This window comes from Rattus rattus, chromosome 2 (assembly GCF_011064425.1).
Source record: "Rattus rattus isolate New Zealand chromosome 2, Rrattus_CSIRO_v1, whole genome shotgun sequence".
NCBI lineage: Eukaryota > Metazoa > Chordata > Mammalia > Rodentia > Muridae > Rattus > Rattus rattus.
The window spans coordinates 196,023,665-196,042,460 of NC_046155.1; the positions used below are offsets into that span (position 1 = coordinate 196,023,665).

Consider the following 18,796-nt stretch of genomic DNA (forward strand, 5'->3'; position numbering starts at 1 on the left):
CTAGAAACACTTTGGTCTACATTTAGAACTGACATCCAGAAGTCTCTGGATTCTGTAAGAAATTGAGGCTTTTGTTTATTAGCCAAAGACATTTACCAATTGTTTTCTGTATAGAATATATTATCTCTAGGCATCTGCAAGAAGAAATTCTCAAGGTATCAAAATCTAATTATATTTATAGGATAATATTATATAAACCCAAATGCAATAATATTTTTAATAAAATATACACCAAATAATGTACAAACAGATTAGCTTGCAACCGTAATTATGCTCTAAGTAATTTAATATTTTTTTCCTTACAGCCACTAATCTGATGCAAAAATGACAAGGGAAAACTGGGACACAGGCACAGCTGTTCCAGGGTTCAGTGAAGAGACTGAGTCAATAGACTTATCACTGGCTCCTTCTGAGTGATTCTTTTTCCCTTTATAACAGCTGACTGATAATGATCTCTTAACTTTCTAGGCCCAAACTATCTTACGGTATTGTATGCACACACATTGATGTTATTTAGCTCTAAGACACTGGTTGTGCCCTCCTTTTGCTGGAAAACAGTTGCTTCAGGGAACTCACCCCCTGGCTAAGATCCAGCAGTAAGTGGCTTGCAGTCCGATGTCCTGTTCCAGTTGGGGTTCTTGCTCCTGTGCTGTGTGTTACCTGGATTCTTCTGGTCTCTCTTAGTTCTCTTTGTAGGGTGGTGGAAGACTAGTCTCATGTTAGAATTACTAATTTCTGGGCCCAGTTCTGCATTCTGGAATTGTGTGAATCCTGTACAGTTTCCTCGTGTTACAACCATGTCTGCTTCATGAGTTCTGATATGGAGAATAGGATTAATTTTATCCAAAAGGTAGAGAATGGTACCTTGCTTCTTAGGCTTAGTGCTTAGTGTTAGCTCTGACCTGTTTCTCATAACCACATTCCTGAGGTATTTCACACTCACTGGGAGACATGGTCCTTATATCTAGAAGAATAAGGAGGAAGAGGAGGAAGAGGAGGAAGAGAGGGACAAAGGGAGAAGAGGTAAAAAGAAGGAAGAACAAACAAAAGGCACAGTTTTCTTGTAGCTTATAATGCTTGTTGTCCCCTAGGGCTGGCCAGGGCCCCTCTCTGCTACCCACCCAGGTGATGCCTGCAGAATGAAGTGTGCTATCAGTGTAATCAGTATCCTGGCAGGGGGAAGAGGATTATCTTACTTATGGTACTTATTAGAACAAAACACGGGGGTCAACTTCACTGAAGGAAAAGAGGGGGGGGGAGGCTGTAGAGTCTGAGTCATTTACAGGTGTGGAAACTAAATAAGTACTAGAAATGGGGCAGCAAGGTCGCTGGTGAGAAAAGCCATCACCATCTCTGCTTAGACTGTAATCCACTAACTATGGGCAAATAAAATTCTACGTTCCAGGTCTTCCTGGAGTCATGCCTATTAAGAGTGTGTATGATCTATCACCAGCTCTTCTGTTTCCTTTTAAAAATCCTTTTACGAATTCATTCATTTCATTGGACCACAGTTTCCCCACCCTCCACTCTTTCTAGTCCTCCCCTGCCTCGCTCCCCCAGATTTACAATTCCTCAATTTCCCTTAAAAAAAAAAAGCAGGCCTCCCAGGGTTATCAAATGACCTAGCCTAAGATGTTACAATGAGACTAGGCACAAACTGTCATATCAAGGCTAGACAAGCCAACACAGTAGGAGGGAAAGGGTCTCAAGAGTCAGAGATATCCCCACTCTCACTGCTAAGAGTCCCAGGAGAGCACCAAGCTACACAGCCATAGCGTCTATGCAGAGGCCCTGGCTCAGACCCATGCAGTGTCTGACCTCGTTTTCCTCTTGTTCATTTGTTTCCAATTTGATGAATGTCTTTTTTGGTTCTTGGTTTCGATTACTTTTTAAAAAATATAACTCATTTATCCATTTTAAAAGTCAAAACCACACAATCAGGTATTCTTCTCCATTACTTGTCCATCCTCTTCCTCTCTTCGGTTTGAATTCATATTCCCACTGCTTCCTTTTACAAGTATAAGCAAGAGTGTGCATTGTATACAGTTTATAAGTATAAGTAAGAATCACATCCTGTTTTCTCCTTTTTACACAAATTCAAAACTCTGTACAATCATACTCATGATTTTCTTCCTTACTGTCCTATAAATTCCTCTCAAGATATTATGTATGTCAGTTTTTGCCTGTGGGTTCCACACATTATTCAACTTTTCCCTGATGGTGAACTCATGTATAGCTAGTGCAGGACAGGGTCAGCTACCACTACACCAATACAAGAGATACGTTCTAGTAAAACACAGGAAAAGGGGATCTGTTGATTGTGGAGCTAAGGGACCTAGTGCTTCATACCCATCTTTGGAGTCCCAACCGTATGTTTAGGCCTAATTGGTGATGGAGTAGATCAGGGGCCAGGGGATATGCATGGAGTGAGGCATGGTCTGTTCATCACCAAGTGTGGTCTGCTCATTACTGTCTCCTCTTGCTGGTTCTGCATGTGGTCCCCTCTGTCACAGCTAGAGGGGAACAATGTAGTTCTCAGGACATGGTCACTCCAGTTCTAAGGTGCAGCATTACCATTGTGGAGAATCCTTCTCATAGAAGGGGTGGAGGGGGTGGGAAGCAGATCTTTCCTGTAAAGTCTACGGTTTCTAGAAAGTAAAGTGCCTAAACATTTAGGTCAATTTTACCTCTACACCTTTAGCCTTGACAGATAGGTTAGGTGGACAAGATAAAGGAGACAGACAAGACAGAGGTAGTGATGTCAGGATTTTGGTCTCTAGTGAGGAGTCAATGCCTTTTAGAAAGGAGGCTTCCAGGTACCTGTTTCATGTGTGTTCTTTATAGTCATGTGTGAATACAAATCGTGCCACATGTTATCCCATGAAGTCTCAGAGATATATGTAGGACAGACCTCAGAAGTGGGGTTTCTGGTTGAAGGTCACATTTCTTTAGCTCTGTCCTTCTGTCTGTATTTCATTCCTACCTCTGTGTGAGAGTGACTCTCTGCAAAGCTTGCTCTTGACAATTCATCTTGTCTTATCCCTCTTCAATTTCAGTTTACCTCTAGCTTATATTTTAGAAAACAGGGTTTGGATTTCACAACTGGTCACAAGTCTGTATGTGACAGGAGAATCTAGCACCCATGAGTGTGCTAGGAGAGTCCAGCCCCTTTGTTCTGTTAGCCTGGGAAAGCACAGCTGAATTCATCTTTGTCTTTATTTCTACCGTGTATGTATGAGAGCAGGGAGGGAAGGAGCGGGGTCGGGGGAGAGGGAGAGGGAGGAAGGGGATGTAGGGGCATGGCTGAATAAATGGAAGATGTTTTGGGGAAGTGGAGAGTTTTGGAGTCTCTTTAGATTGTAATAATCATTGAGCATGAACTCAGTGTTTGGTGAAAGTGTGAGCTAGTCATATTCAGTGGGATCCTTAGGACCTTGGATTTCACCTTCTGAGTTTTATGATAACCATGTAAGAGGGACTTTATTCACAGGATTTAGGCCCCAAACTTTTGTTCCATTTTTTTTTTCAGCTTAATTGAGGGATGTCTACTGTATCATAAATAATATCTACCCCATTCAATTCCATTACAACAAGCTCATTGTAGATCAGTTGTTTAGTATCAATTTGGTCCCTTGTGCCTATTTACCATGAACCTTACTTCCAACCCCATGCCTTTGTTTCCCCTTCTGCCTCCGTGGACTTAATAAAATAGAGACATAGAACAGCATACTATCTCCGTCAGAATGATAGTCTCAAGGCTTGCATACAGCTTAGCACGAGATGGTTGTTCCTTTCTTTGTAATAATGATAGAGGTCTGTCCCCTGATCGTGATGAGCAAACCATGCTGTTCAGTTACCCGCTGATGGACATTTAGGTTGTTTCCTGGTTTGGGATACTATGACTAATGTGCCTATAAATATTTGCATGTACCTCTTTTCATGGGCATGAGTTTCATTTTGGGGTGGGGGTAAATACCCAGGAGTGGAATTGCTGGGCTTTGCGGTAATTCTATGCTAGTGATTTTTAGAAAATGCTGAAATAGTTTCCAAAGCAGTTTCCACACCTCATCTTAACGTTTTCTTTATTGTCAAAGGGGAAAAATTCATGTTCTATCACTCGGTCATTCACAACACTTGTTTATCTTTTCTGCACACAATGAACACTTGCCTATAAATAAAGAACATATAAATAAAGCAGTTACTTCCTTCAAGAGACTCCTGTCTGTCAGCAAGCAACCAGGTCACAACACTGTTAGAGGACTATGAAGGAAGCCCACTACTGACTCTGAAGACAGACAGGACGGAACCTGTCCAAGACTTGTGGGAACAGGTCCTACCCATCATAAGGCTTGGAGACTAACATTGGAGGGTGAGGTGGTAGGATTTAGTATCATCAGGTTGAAGTAGGCTTTCTGCCCTGAGGGAATTCCACAGCTCCATTATGGTGCTTACCTTCACAGTGTCACGTGGTTACCATCCATGAGATGCTACATAATTTACATGGTTCATGTTGATCTTTTTGGGGGTGAGGAGCCCCCCAAAGCATTTGTCGACTAAATGGATGTATGGAAGCCTTCAGTGAGAGAGAAAAGAGAGGTTAAGGGAGGGATTAACACAAATGATTGACACTGGAGGCAGGACCAGCATGCTCCAGTGTCCTTGGTGTTTGAAGTGCACCAGTTTTGAGACAGTTTTTCTGCCTTGTCATAACAACTGTTCAGTAATGCTCTGCTGAGATGGGGGGTATCAGAGATGCCAGGGAAAGTAGATGGGCGGTGTGTGGTCACAGAACCGTGTGCTGTTGTATTTAAGACTGGTGAGTTTGCACAGTGGCTTGAGGACAATCCTTTTAAAAATCGCATTAGGGTGGAGGAGAAATTAGCAGGTCCTGCTGTATAACTGTCGGGTGACTCTTTTGAAAGTTTGGATGAGTTAAAGGGAAGGATAACATTCAAGTCAGCATTTTAGTTACTAAATCAGGCAGGGATAGATCTGGAAGGGAAGGAGGAAGAGGAAGAAGGGAAGGAGGAAGAAGAGTAAAAGGAAGGGGAAGAGGAGGAGGAAGAGAAGGAAGAGGGGGAGAAAAAAAGAGGGGAGGAAGAGGAGGAGGATGAAACTGCCATTCCAAGAGAAGTTGCCCATTGTGATTGTTGCTTCTGAGGTTTGTTTGTTTGTTTGTTTGTTTGGCTTTTGTTTTTTTTTTCTGTGCTAAATAAACAAGGGACATTGATGTAGCTGTCCTGACTTTGGATACGGCTCAGATGTCTTCAGAATAATGAAAAAGAACTGCTGCATATGAGGAGGGTTCCCAGGGAAACTTTGTGCAGTGGCTCCACTCGAGTGCCTTTGGATGGCTATTTGGAAGAACCTCAGTCTTTTCAATCTATGCAGAAAGGAACCCACGTGAACAAAGATACATAATCTATCTCTCCTTAGTTTAAAAAATTATAGTTTCTTGTGGACAAGTCACAGTATGCTTGTGGAGGTCAGAAGGTAACTTTTAGTAGTCTAGTCTTTCCTTACATCAAATTTTTGGTCTTGGGGATAGAGCTCAGGCTGCCACCTTTAGTGACAAGCACTAAATCCACTAATTTACTTTTAAATCAATACAAATATTAGTAAAAAATTATTTATTTATTCATTGTAGGCTTATTTGTTTTAGCTATTTTATTTGGGTTCTTTTTATACCTCTACCTCCCTTCCAACCCTTATTTTACCCTAATCCTTTCCCAGCCCTCAACACTAGGTAGGAGAGAAAGAAGGTTAGAGGCTAGAAGGTTACTTCCTACTGAACAGAAGCATTGAGTTCCTTGGGGCAAGTCCAGTCTTTCTCTAGTCAGAATTTCTCCAACTTCTAAGGTCTTTTCTCTCAACCATCAGCGACAGCAGCACATGAGCAGGAATTAGTGGAGGAACAGCCTTGCCTTCTTCAGAGCTTCCTAGTTCCTCTCTGGGCTTTGGCATTTATTCTCTCTCAAGAGATCTCACAATTAATCTATCTGCAGCTGGCGGAATCATGCATGAGCCAAGTAGTCAGCTGCTGTGGACAATCTGAAGCAGCCCCCGTATCTCACAGCTGGGGTCAAAACAAAAACATGTTTACATAACAAAATTGGGTTTTTATAAAGAAACCAAAAACTCTACAATTCTTTTATTATTTATTTTTATATTTATCTATTTGAGTGTGTGTGTGTGTGTGTGTGTACAGGTATATGGAGGTCAAAGGTCAAAGGTTGTGTGCGTCTCTCTCAATTGCTCTTAGCCTTACCTTTTCATATGGTTCTCTCACTAAACCCGAAGTTCTGTGACTAGAACAGACACACTGGTCTGCAAGGCCCAGGGATCCTTGAGCCTCTGCTTTCCTAGTGTGGTCAGCTTTTTGCATGGGTTTTTTGGGTTGAACCTAAATCCTTATGCTTATGTGGCAAGCACTTCACCAACTGAGCGTCTTTCCATCCCCTGTATGTTTCATTTTTTGGTTGATTTACATATTATTGCCATATAAAACATGCTTATGGCATTGCAATTAAATTGTTCAGAGGGATATGTCATGGCAAAAAATTGGGTGTTAGCTCTAATTTAGTAATTTAGCTCGGTAAGAACATAGTTTTCTTTGTTTTAATTTTCCAGTTTGTTTTTTGGTTGACTAGAGGACAGGGACATTGGAGAAGATGGAATTGTGGAACTCATTAGGGCTTGGTCATAAAGGGCTTTCTGCTGAGACACTTAGGCTTTATCCAAGAGCAACTGGGAACCATGCAGGGTTTTAATTAGAGAAGTGACTTTTGAAGCATGCTCATGATGTGGAGATTTTCCGTGGCTGCTACTCGGATGCTATATTAGGTAGAAGGAAAGAATTAGAAAGAGGGGGGTCTGGCTTTGGAGGCCGTTGCAGTAACCTAACAAAATGCTAATGGTGATGGACAGGTCATGATGTGGTAGGAATAGACGAATGAACCATCTGTGGAAGATGCAACCATAACCTGCATGAATTCTGGGAAGAATTATCTCAGTTCATCTTCTATAACAAAGTACTAGAGGCTGGGTAGCTCATAAAGAAAAGAAATGCTTATTATGGTGCCAGACCCTCTTAGCTTCCAGCAAGGACCACATGCAGCTAGTATGATGGAGAAGCAGAAGGCTTAGTGCTTGTATGCAAAATGATCCCAGCGTGTGGGCCACCTTCTTTGACAACAACCCCTTCTCTCAGCAGGCAAACCAGTCTCCAGAAAATAAGAATTCACCCTCTGGAGAAAAATCTTAGTTCCCAAATGGCTTAACATATTCATCCATTTTTCATCATGTGTTTGCTGCGGCATGTGTGTTCCCTCTGTGTGCATGGAGACCAAAAGGAACATCTCAGTTGTCCTATACAATTATCAATCTACACAAGGGGCTTCAGGATTGACTCTTGATTCAAGTTATAGATTTTGGATGCATGTGTACAGATGATATATGATTCCGGAGTTGCTGGATTGAAGAGGGTATAGGTTTATGGACTGAACTGCAAGGAACCCTGGTCCTGGAGAAGTAGCAGAAGACCCCATGAAAGCGTCAGAAGAGGGGGGAACTAGAGACGAAAGAGGGGGGAACTAGAGACAAGGTGAGCAGCAGTGTAGTGTATCAGGAAAGCAAAGCCAGGAGGCACAGGAGAGGACTGGACTGTGTTGACAGTCACTAGAGTCTATTTCAGGTTATAGAAGAGTTAGATAGGACTTAGCAAAGGAAGTATTGATATTTCATAGAATCTAGAACACTCACATGGAGATACATGTTAGGGGGAGGTGGCAACAAATGCTTAATATAAACAATTGTTTTTCCCAGGTCTGGGAGTTTTTATGAAAATATTTTAGCATGGCATCTATGTTTTATGAATATGGCCACTTTACAGAAGATCAACCATGAAGTCAGTACTTGAGAGGGCATTTAGTACACTCACAACACTTTACAACAACCTCTATCTAGTTCTACACTATTTCCAAGACAAAATTCTACTCCCTTGAAGCAGTTATGCCCAATTCTTCACTCCCAAAGGCCTGGATATATAGCTTTTTTTTGTTATCATGTATTTGTTATTTTGAATACTTTATATAAATGGAATCGGATAATATGTGATCTTTTGTGGCTAAAATCTTTCATTTAACATAATATTTTCACGGCTTATCCACGTAGCATTTGTCAGTCTTTCATGGAGTTTGTGGCTATATATAATATTTCTCTGTGTGACTTTATCGCAGTCTGTTTATTGATGGTCATTTCATTTGTTTCAGTCTGTTTCCTGTTATGAATTATGGTTCTGTGAATGTACATATATACCTGAGCATCTGGATTTGGTTGTTTTGGATATGTTTCTAGCAATGGATGGGAGCTGGTTTCCCAAAATTACATTTATTCTTATCATCGTAATTGAAAAATCACAGGAAACATTATGTGTTTTATAAAATATCAACTCATATATTGTACATTCTTGAATACTTCATTGTTTTTTAAAGATGACATTGGTGAAGCCAATATGTGGTGACTAAATACCAGTAAACAGTGTGTCTATACATGCACTCAGTGTATGGGGTGTGTATAAATCTTTTGTAGAGAGAAGTTCTCACAAGTACTGAGTTTTAATTCTCATAAAGGAGAATATGTAGATGCATGCTTGGATAAATCTAGTCTTGTAGGAGATAGAGGCTAGGAATAGAGTTGATTATTTCACAGTTTAATTTTTCTGAAGAAACGATTAAGTTGATTTCTCAGTGATATGGAACAGAGACAAAGAAACAAAGTCAACTAAAATCACCCTGGAACAAATTTAACACCTAGCTGATTTTAAAATTAATACTCTGTTTTCAAAATAAAATTGTTTTCATCTCCTAATATCTGCTACTTCACTTACATTTTGTTTTTTTAAAATTGTGTTTCTCTGCTCAGGGATGTTAGGGAGTATGAGAAGAAATCCACGCTCTGTTTAAGACAAATGACCCAACTTTTTTGCAGACCATCTCAACTGTATTCATACAAGTTAACTGGTTCATAGAGAGGCGGGGCCTTTATAGCACTTCCTGTGAAGAGTTTGTTTTTTAGGTTTGTTGAAGAAGTTCTCAACCATGGGTCATGTCTCTTTTGTGGTCCAACGACTCTTTTACAAAGTTTGCCTAAGACCATCAGAAAACAGATATTTACATTATTACATAATACAGATTCATAACAGTATCAAAATTATAATCACGAAGTGCCAACGAAAATAATTTTATGGTTGGGGTACATTACACCATGAGGAACCGTATTAAAGGGTCACAGCATTAGGAAGGTTGAGAATCACCAACCAATTTAAAGCAGCATGCTTCCTATGACATCTGCAGTGTCGTTCTCTCCTGAGGACTCTCTTCTACAAGAATCAACTCATGGCACTAGAGTTTCACAAGGTGTGGCTCTGACCGGACACTGCCTATAGACTTGGGGAAGAAGATCATCCCTGTTGAGTGTCTGTTGAGCATTTCACTTACCCTGGTTTGCTGGCGTCCTAACAGACAGCGAGATGTGTATCTAAGGGTTTGCCAGCCTCAAGGCCAGGCTCTGTCCATCATCCCAAGACTGCGAATTTGGTTTCATCTCCTGTGCTTGTGGCTTACCACACTTGTGTGTGTGTTGGGGGGGAAATGATGCTATGCCTGCCTCTAGGCTCAGCAGGAAGCAGGACGTGGGTGGGTTAACTTTGTGGGTTTCATAAGGACAGAAGTAAGGTAGGGACAGGGACAGGGCCTGTTGTATATTGACCATCCCTAAGCTGTATCATGTCATTTCTTATGAGAATATTCTGTTTGTGTTCTTTAGAATATTAATTTCTCCTGTAAATGGTGTATCTAAGTCCATGGCTAGTTGATACTACTTCATGGACGTTCCGGTAGATTCTACTTTATTTCATTCATACCCTTTCTATTTGTTGTCACCATTTCAAAGCTTAGGATCCCAGCATTTATTAATGTGTGTGCTATGTGTTTCAGGCAGAGAAAGCAGATGGATTTGTCAACCTGCCAGATTTCACAGTGGAAAGAGCCTCTGAATGCAAGAAAAAAAAGTGAGTTGTACATCCCCTGCCCCCCACAAAGCCCCAGTCCAGGATCATAGCTGTTTTCAATGTTTACCTAGTGATGGGGTGATATGTAAGTGGGTACAGGTAGAACTCAAATGTCTGGAAAGTTTTAGCATTGTGAATTGGAACTGCATAAGTATATATGCTCATAGAAAAGGTTCATAGAAATGTCTTACTTCTCATTTTCGGATATTTCAACCTGGGGAGTGGGTGGGTGGGTTTAACTTTCCCCACCACAAAGGCAAGGGAATCAATGTTGAGACTTTGACCTTGTAAAGAACAAAGAGCTAAACAAATTTCTGTCACCAGGCAGAAATGCAGACCCTACAGCAAGAGCAGATCATCTTGACTCGTGGGATTATTACTATCAGCCTTACCATTGAGTGCTCTGATGTGTTTAGTCTGGGATTGCAGCCTGCTACAGACTAAATGTGAGCAGAGATGGAAATGAAGGCAGTTCTAGCTCATGCTTTTTCTTCTGCTCACAAGCACAGAGCCTATAGGGTCTGGAAACAGCTCAGAGCTCCTTGGACAGCTGCATGTACACTTTGGTCACATGGTCATTTCAAGAGAGCATCTGGCTGTGACTTACTTTTGTGTCTTCCCTCATCCTTCTCTTCTTTCTTCAATATCATCTCCCATATTATCAGAAAGGGACATTTCTTCATTGATCAGCAATGATTTGTTGTCTTGGGATCCACTGTTAGCTTTTATTCTTTGTTATATGGGTGTAACAGCTATGTTTTGCTCTGTGTTGGTTGTGTTGATGTTCTTGATTTTTGATTTGTCAATAAACAAACAACCCCCCTCCCCCAGACAACCAAAACTGTCCTGCTCTATAGATCTTCTGGTGTGCTTGGTAAGTGAAAACATTCTGCTTACTGTCATGGATGGGTCGTCAATTTCCTTTAGCTAATATCTAGTTCAAACTTTTCCTTTACCAATACAGAGCCCCTTATCTATGGCTTCTGAAGAGTCACGAGGGTGTAGAAGTTGCATATATGACTGTTTTCCTATAAATAAAATGCCACTGTATATTTGGTTGAATGTAAATAATATCTTGCTTGAATGAGTTGATTCAAATAATGTTAACTGACAACTCAGGGATTCTTGAATTTAATTGTCTTTATACAGTTAAATAGCAGGTAAAAAAAGACACACACATTCGCGTACACACACACACACACACACACACACACACACACACACACACACACACGCACACTTAAATGGAAACTCTTGAATGGCTAAAATGCAGCCCTGACAGGATAAATTGACTCTTCACTTTACTAAGTGAAATCAAGACTAAATAATAGGTGTTTAGTATAACAATTACTTTAAAAACACTAACACTTGCGTGCTTTTCTTTTTTTTTTTTCTAGTGCATTTAAGATCAATCACCCACAGATCAAAACCTTCTACTTTGCAGCAGAGAATTTGCAGGAAATGAATGTGTAAGTAGATAAAACTGGTGGGCCCAGTCCCTAAGAGGGTGAACTCACTTTGGTCTGACATTAGAGTTTTAAGCCAATGATCACATCAGTTCCTGTCCTATTTTTTTTTTTTTTTTTTTTTTTCGAGCTGGGGACTGAACCCAGGGCCTTGCTTGCTAGGCAAGCGCTCACCACTGAGCCAAATCCCCAACCAGTTCCTGTCCTATTTATTTGTTACTTTATCTTGTTCTGTCAGTTAATTTCTTTAGCAATTTTAAGACCATCTTGCTTTCTTCTCCAGCATTTGTAGTCCTTTGGGGGAAGTACGCTTATCCCAATGGCTGTTTTAAAAAGTAGCTGTGAGATTCTTCTAAAGGAGCCCTTGAGAGGAGAGGGTAGCTGGACTGAAACCTTAAGCTGAAATTCACATCCCAAGAAGAAGGACCCAAAGGAGGCCTGAAACCAGTCTCACAGCTGTCTGATCCTCACCCAGTCTCTGCAGCCTGTAGCATGTGCTGTGTGATTAGCTCGTGGTCTTGCTGCCTGCTTCTTCATGTAACACCCTGAGCATCTACTTCGAGTGTATCTGACTTTAAAAAATATTCTCTCTCTGCTTCCTGCTTGCTCTGCTAAGTCAGTGCATTCAGTTCCGACTTCCCTCCTGGTTTAGATGAAGATGCATTGTAATTTGAGTGAAGCTGTCTGTTAGGTGCTGCCTTGAGGCATAGAGGACATCCTACTTGTCTAAAATGCCTATTCTTGGTGTCTTGAAGACCATCATGTAATAACATAAAGTCTATGAAACATCTATAGTGTGCCCCATTGCCAAAAAGGCTGGGCAATAATAGTCAACACCTTCCACCGCCATAATTCCTCCATCCATAGAGTTTACACTGAGACTCTGCTATCTATTTGTACATGGTAAGTTCCTTGTTTATCTTCCAGACATAATCCCTCTTCGCCTTCTTGTTTTAGAAAGCTAACTAAAATAGGTGCTACTTTTCATGACACACCTCTCACCCCTGCTTCAGGTCACCTCTTCTGCAGCATTGTCTAGCTGGTGGCCTTCTCATTTATAATAGCCACTTAGCTTACCCTCACCTCATTTCTTCAGATGAGAACACAACAAAGTTCACAGGAAGTTGGGAAACCATGGTTAGCTCTCAGAGAAGAAATTGACAGCTGGGTCCTCCAAATATATCTTTGATATACAAAGAGACTCTTCCTGGTTTTACACCCCCCCTTGTGTTTATCAAGAGGGAGAGAGAGAGAGAGAGAGAGAGAGAGAGAGAGAAGAGAAAGAAGAGAGAGAAGAGGAGGGATGGAGGGATGGAGGGATGGAGAGAAGGAGGGAGGGGGGGAGAGAGAGAGAGAGAGAGAGAGAGAGAGAGAGAGAGAGAGAGAGAGAGAGAGAGAGAGAGGGGGTGGGCGTGGGAGAAGACACATCAAAAGAAAGGCTTATACCCCTCAAAGGTCATCACTCATCTCTGTATAGCACTGGTGACTCAATCCAGCTGATTTGCAATGACACAGTCTTCAAGCATCCAGAGGGGGTAATGCTCTTGCTTAGAAGTACTTACTTAGAACACAGAGATGATGAATGCTATTCTGCAGTTGAGTCACCAGTGAGGTTCACAGGACTGGCTCTGGCTTGTGGTGGTCGGGAGACAGGGCTACCCACCATCACATACCGATAACTCCTTTAACAGCATCCTGGGCTTTGTGTATCTTCAGCTTTACCTGTTACCATCTTCCCCACCCGTCTCAGGGGTGATCATTTTAAAGTAGTTTTCATTTTCTCAGCGGAGGACTAGGTGAGAGAGAACATCCCAGAGAAATAGTCCTTTGGAGTGCTTTGTTGCCTGGTGAGTGACTCCTACACAGCAGAATACATTTCCTTTCAAGAGAAGGTTAGACTTTTATGAGGTTATTGGGATCCATTGTGTTCCAGGTACTTTAAGTTACACATCAAGGTTACTTAGCTCCTTGTTCCTGGCTCCCACCAGCTCAGTTTTTGTTTCTATCTTTACACTTTATCTTCAGGGTTTGTTTTCCATTTGCAGATTCCTAATTACTGGCAGGCCTTGTATGTGTTTTATTGATAGATAAATACCTTTATCTTGATGGCTAGTAACTCAATACCTGTCACTACAATCAAGATCAAATCTTAATGTCAGCCTGTGTAATGTGTCCTTTCCCAACTAATAAACAAGACATAAGTTGAAATTTGAATTCTTGCATCCTGTGCCCTCATTTCGAATCTCTCCAATTATCTGCATACTTTGAAGGATTAATTTTAATCATCGTCCTTAAGTTGCTCACTTCACTCTCAGGATGACATGGCCCATTTCATCTGCGCCTGGATACATGATGATTTCTTATATCTGTAAAACCATTGTCCTAGTTTCACTTCTACTTTGTCATAAAAGAGCCTGACGAAAAGCAGTGTAGGGAAGAAAATGGTTTATTACACTTAAAATTCTAGGAAAGGAGCTTAAACATCATGTCTGTAGTCAAGAGCAGAGAGAATAAATGCCTGGATCCTTGCTTGCTTGTTGTTTTATGCTTAGTTAGTATTCCTCATGTTTATACAATTCAGGACTAAAGCCAAGGGAATGGTGCTTCCCACTATGGGATGGGTGTTCCTACTTCAGTATCATGAAGATAATGCCCCAGAGACAAGCTCAGCCTGATATAGGCAATGCCCTCAATGAGATCTTCTGCCCTGAGGATTCCAGGTTGTGTCAACTTTATGAAGCCAATCATCACAGCCATTATTGGGTTGCTTTTAGCATAATACTTCCAATAGCCAACAAGGACCACCAAGTTTGTCCTTTTTCCTACAAGATAATATAGATGATACCTAGAGATTTATTTTTAATGACACCTAAAACTCTTCCTTTTCTCTTGATGGAGCCTGCTTAAACTAGTCAATAATATATCTAGGAATGGTATGGTGGGCAGAGAGGAAGTGGGAGGGATGGGTAGTGATTTCAGATTTCAGTCACTTCACTAACTCTGGCTAACTACAACTTTTGGGGGGCTATAAACTGAAAACTGTTGGTCTTCTTAAAGTGGACCATGAAATATATTGTATTTTATCTGATTTAGAAAATGTGCTTTAAATTTTTGTTTGTGTAGCACACATGTTCATGTGTGTGCACATATGCATGCAGATGTCCATGTATGTTTGTGTGTGTAAGTGTGGAGGCCGGTGGTCAACCCTGGGTGCCTTCCTCTGTTGACTATATCTTATATTTTGAGACACTTTTCCTTACTGAACACAGAGTCTTCCCTTTGGGTGACCTGTCTAGCCAGCAAGCCTCATGATAGATCTGCCTGCCTCTGCCCATTACCCCAGTGTTGGGGACATAGACTAGTGCCACTGTTTCCCTCCTTATGTGGGTCCTGGGAATCTAAAATCAGGCCATCATGCTTTCATGGCAAGCACTTTACTCAGGAACCATCTCCTGCTTCTCCTCCTCCATGATTTTAAATGTAAGTGAGGTAATACATGATGAGACACCTTGTAAAATCTATATCACACAGAAATAGAAAACACGTGAGTTTCTGGCTCCTCCGGCCTTCCATCCATCTTCTTCCCAGGCTGATCCACATTTGACGGTGTGAAGGTTTCCCTCTTCACACTGTGTGCACCGGTTTACACACAGGTGTAGATGCGTCAGGTTTATAGAAAATTAGGACAGGGCAAACATATGGTCCTGTTCTTTTTTTCTACTAACACTATGTTCATAGTAGCTTTTTTTCCTGAGTCATTACAATTCCCTTTATGAATATTTTTATTAGCTTCATTAAAACACAGCATTCATATAATCCAGATCATTATTTATCTAGTTTCTTATTAATAGACAATTATTAACTGTTCTAGTAATAATTAAATTAGTTGGAGAGTTTCTTTGATCATTGAGTTCCCAGATAAAAGACTCAAAGCCTTTATATTTATAATAAGCCATTATCAACATTTAGAGCCGGGCAGGTATCAACCCTCTCTGGCTATTTTGTCTGCTTTCCTGTAAATAACTCTAAGATATGACTTACCATGCCCCACCTGGGCTGCTCTTACTCCTACTGGCCAGGCCTCCAGGCCAGTTCTCATGATCCTTTACCCCACAGCATCTTCTTCTCTCACCAATCTCTCCTGCCCCCAGACCCCAAGCCCAGGAACCAAAGCCATATCTACCCTCTGCCTGGCTACAGGCTGTAGGTATCTTTATTCGACCAATAGTTTAAAATTAAGTAGCATTACAATATGTAACAAAAGACCAAACCTGAACAATTGACAATTAACATGGCCTTTTCTTTCTATGGTTACAAGCCTTGTTAACAGTTACATTTTTCTACATGAAGCGCTGCTTTTTTTCTCTTTAAAACAGATATTCACAGTTACAATTGCTAGGCCAAGAAGGTACATGTTTCAAGTTTGAACATATCCTCAAGTTGCCTGCTCAGAACTGACTGTATCCACTGTCATGTTTGGCTCAACGATTGCTTCATGTGTTTGTTTTCCATTTTTTCCTTAGACACAAATAACATTGCCTATGCCTGCTCGTCATTCTGTGAAAAATACCTCCCTGTACCTAGTTAACACAGTGGGCAGTGTGTGTGTTCCAAAATGGGGGATTTTCCCCTCGTGTTCACTAGCTCTTGGGTGCCCTGACCCTGTTCTTTTGACTTATCTGTCATCACTTAGGGACCAGATAAACATTCCCGCCTTCCAACAGCATGGCCTGTGTCTCAGTGTTGGTCCAGTCTTATGTGGCTGTAGAGGACTTGAGTCTATTGTGGAGCTAAAGTGAACATCTTGAAGGAGACTGGGCTCACTAGCCTTCTGGTATATATAAAATATAGAATGTATAACACATAATATATAGTATATTGTAACATATGATATATAATACACAATGTATAATATCTAACATATAACTTGTGATGTATTATATAATATATGATAGTAATATATAGCAAATAACATATAATGCATAATAAATATATAACATATATTTAAATAACGACTATAGCAAGATCATGTCTGGTTGAAGACTAGGTAGGAATTTCTGAGAAGTTGGCAGCTGTAGATTTGGGAATGTGTGGTGTTTGCTGCCAGTGCAGCAAGCTGGGTAGCTCCTGATGCAGGACGGGACTGGAAGGAAAGTATATGTGGGAAATGTGTAGAAGCATTGCTGTTATTCTGATGATATTAACTTAAGTCATTATTGAAAGTGCTGGTTTCTCCAAAAACAAACAAACAAACAAACAAACCCAAACCATACCCCAGGAATATTTCAAAACACAAACAGAAACTTGGGAAATGGTCCCCTAGACAGCCACTGTACCCAAAGGACATTTTCCTTTCAAATATGAGTGAGTAAAGAGGAATATATGGAACAGGCAGGCTTTGTTTCTTATTTTTTAGGCATTTTTTATTTTTATAATATGTTCCTAACTGAAATCTTGAGGAGGCATGGCAGTGGCCTAGAATTAAGAACAGAGTTTGGGGGCTGGGATTTAGCTCAGTGGTAGAGCGCTTACCTAGGAAGCGCAAGGCCCTGGGTTCGGTCCCCAGCTCCGAAAAAAAAAAAAAAAGAACCAAAAAAAAAAAAAAAAAGAACAGAGTTTGGGTTTGTTAAGGTTTGTCTAGACTTATTGCACAACTGGGATCTGATCAATAGGAAGCAAACCGATCGATGGTACCTTGCCAATGTCACCTTCCACGAAGAGTTTAGAACTTAAACATTTCTACCTTTTAGTAATCCCCTCTGTGTTCTAGTCAGATCGCCTACTGAGCAGCACAAACATTTTTCTGACTTAGGAATGAATGTTATGGATATTTTTCTTCTGAAATCAATTGGCATTATTTCAATAATAGATGGCTGGAACTGCTCTGTGGGTCAAACAGTTTCCCAGGCAGACCTGACGCACTGAGCTTAACACCTGAAAGCCACTTACAGGAACAAAGAGAGACTTGAGTCCCGAAAGTTGTCTCCTGGCTCCCACATGTATAATGCATATAATAGCAATAAATCTAAAAAAAATAAGAGATGGCTTTGATGGTCAAGCGGCTGAATTTGGTGACCCATAGCTTTATGGTGACCAAAGACTTAAAATACATAATTACTAAAGAAGACATATTTGTTCATATAGTTAGAATATCTTACTTAGCTTTCTTCCTTAATCACTGGATAAAGTCTTATCCCACTTCTCTTACAATGTAGACCTTTGGAAAGCCAAGTACTGTGAAACCAGAAATCTGAGGTCTCCGTGTCTCACACTCATAATGCTCTAGGAAATACTCAGTGTAGAATTAGGGCTGAATTTTATGTGAAGTCTGATACAGGGAGCAGGTTCAGGGTCTAAGCAGAGTGGATCAGGGGCCCAGCTGACAGCTCAAATGTTTACTTTCCATTTGAATCTTAGGTGGCTAAACAAACTTGGATTTGCTGTGACCCACAAGGAATCCACTACCAAGGATGAAGGTACACTGTATTTTTGTGTTTCTGAAATTTTAGCAAGGATATTAGGCTAGACCAAATCAGGGTGGAGAGAGAGACGCCTTGAGGTTCTATGTATAGGCACATTCCAGGGAGACATAGTTTGGCATTCGAAATGATCTCAAAGGTACAGAAAACCATCTTCACGCAGCCTCACCATGGAGCCTGGTTTCCCATACCAGCTCGAAGTGATTTCACACTTCACCCACACTTGAGCAGCTGCAGGCCTCACTGATAGCCCAGCAATTGCCAATGCAAATGTGTGGTGCTCTCCTTACAGAGCTCTTACTCATGGGCCTGCGTGTGTCACGGTCTAGTCAGATAGATTTCATCCCACCATTTCCGATGACAGGTTAACCTTTCCACCAGCTGGAGGTTGACATTAGTTACCTTAAAATTGTTCCCTGAACCTGAAGGCCAGGCTGAGACACCCCCACCCCCCACCCCCCGGTACTTTTTTGCGCTGCACAAGCCACAGGGACATACGTCTTCATAATGTTATTTAGCCATCAGTGTGGGAATAGAGGCTGTAGGTGCCAGGGCGGGCCACTGGCAGATTCTGGTGCTGAGGTGTTTAGATATTGGGACACTCAGGGACTGTAAGGAGAAATTTGTATGCTTAGTTGTAAGATCTTAAATGTAGAAATGAAAATGTGGCAGATTTGAACCAATAAGGAGAGTTTATTACAATGCTGTGAAATTGCCATCTAACCACCTTGTTGGTCCTCTTTTCTATCAGGTAAGCATCCGTTGTTATCAACCGGGGGAGA

At 41.1% G+C, this 18,796-nt stretch overlaps 1 protein-coding gene across 5 annotated transcripts in view; it reads left to right on the forward strand.

Annotated features, from left to right (window-relative positions):
- Ipcef1 (interaction protein for cytohesin exchange factors 1) overlaps positions 1-18,796 on the forward strand; it is a 74,199-nt gene that overhangs the window by 12,761 nt on the left and 42,642 nt on the right. For all 5 annotated transcript variants that reach the window (XM_032894772.1, XM_032894774.1, XM_032894775.1 and 2 more), the window contains exons 3-5: positions 9,996-10,069; positions 11,467-11,538; positions 17,953-18,011. In XM_032894772.1, the coding sequence (XP_032750663.1) occupies positions 9,996-10,069; positions 11,467-11,538; positions 17,953-18,011 (205 nt within the window). The remainder of the gene's footprint in view (positions 1-9,995; positions 10,070-11,466; positions 11,539-17,952; positions 18,012-18,796) is intronic.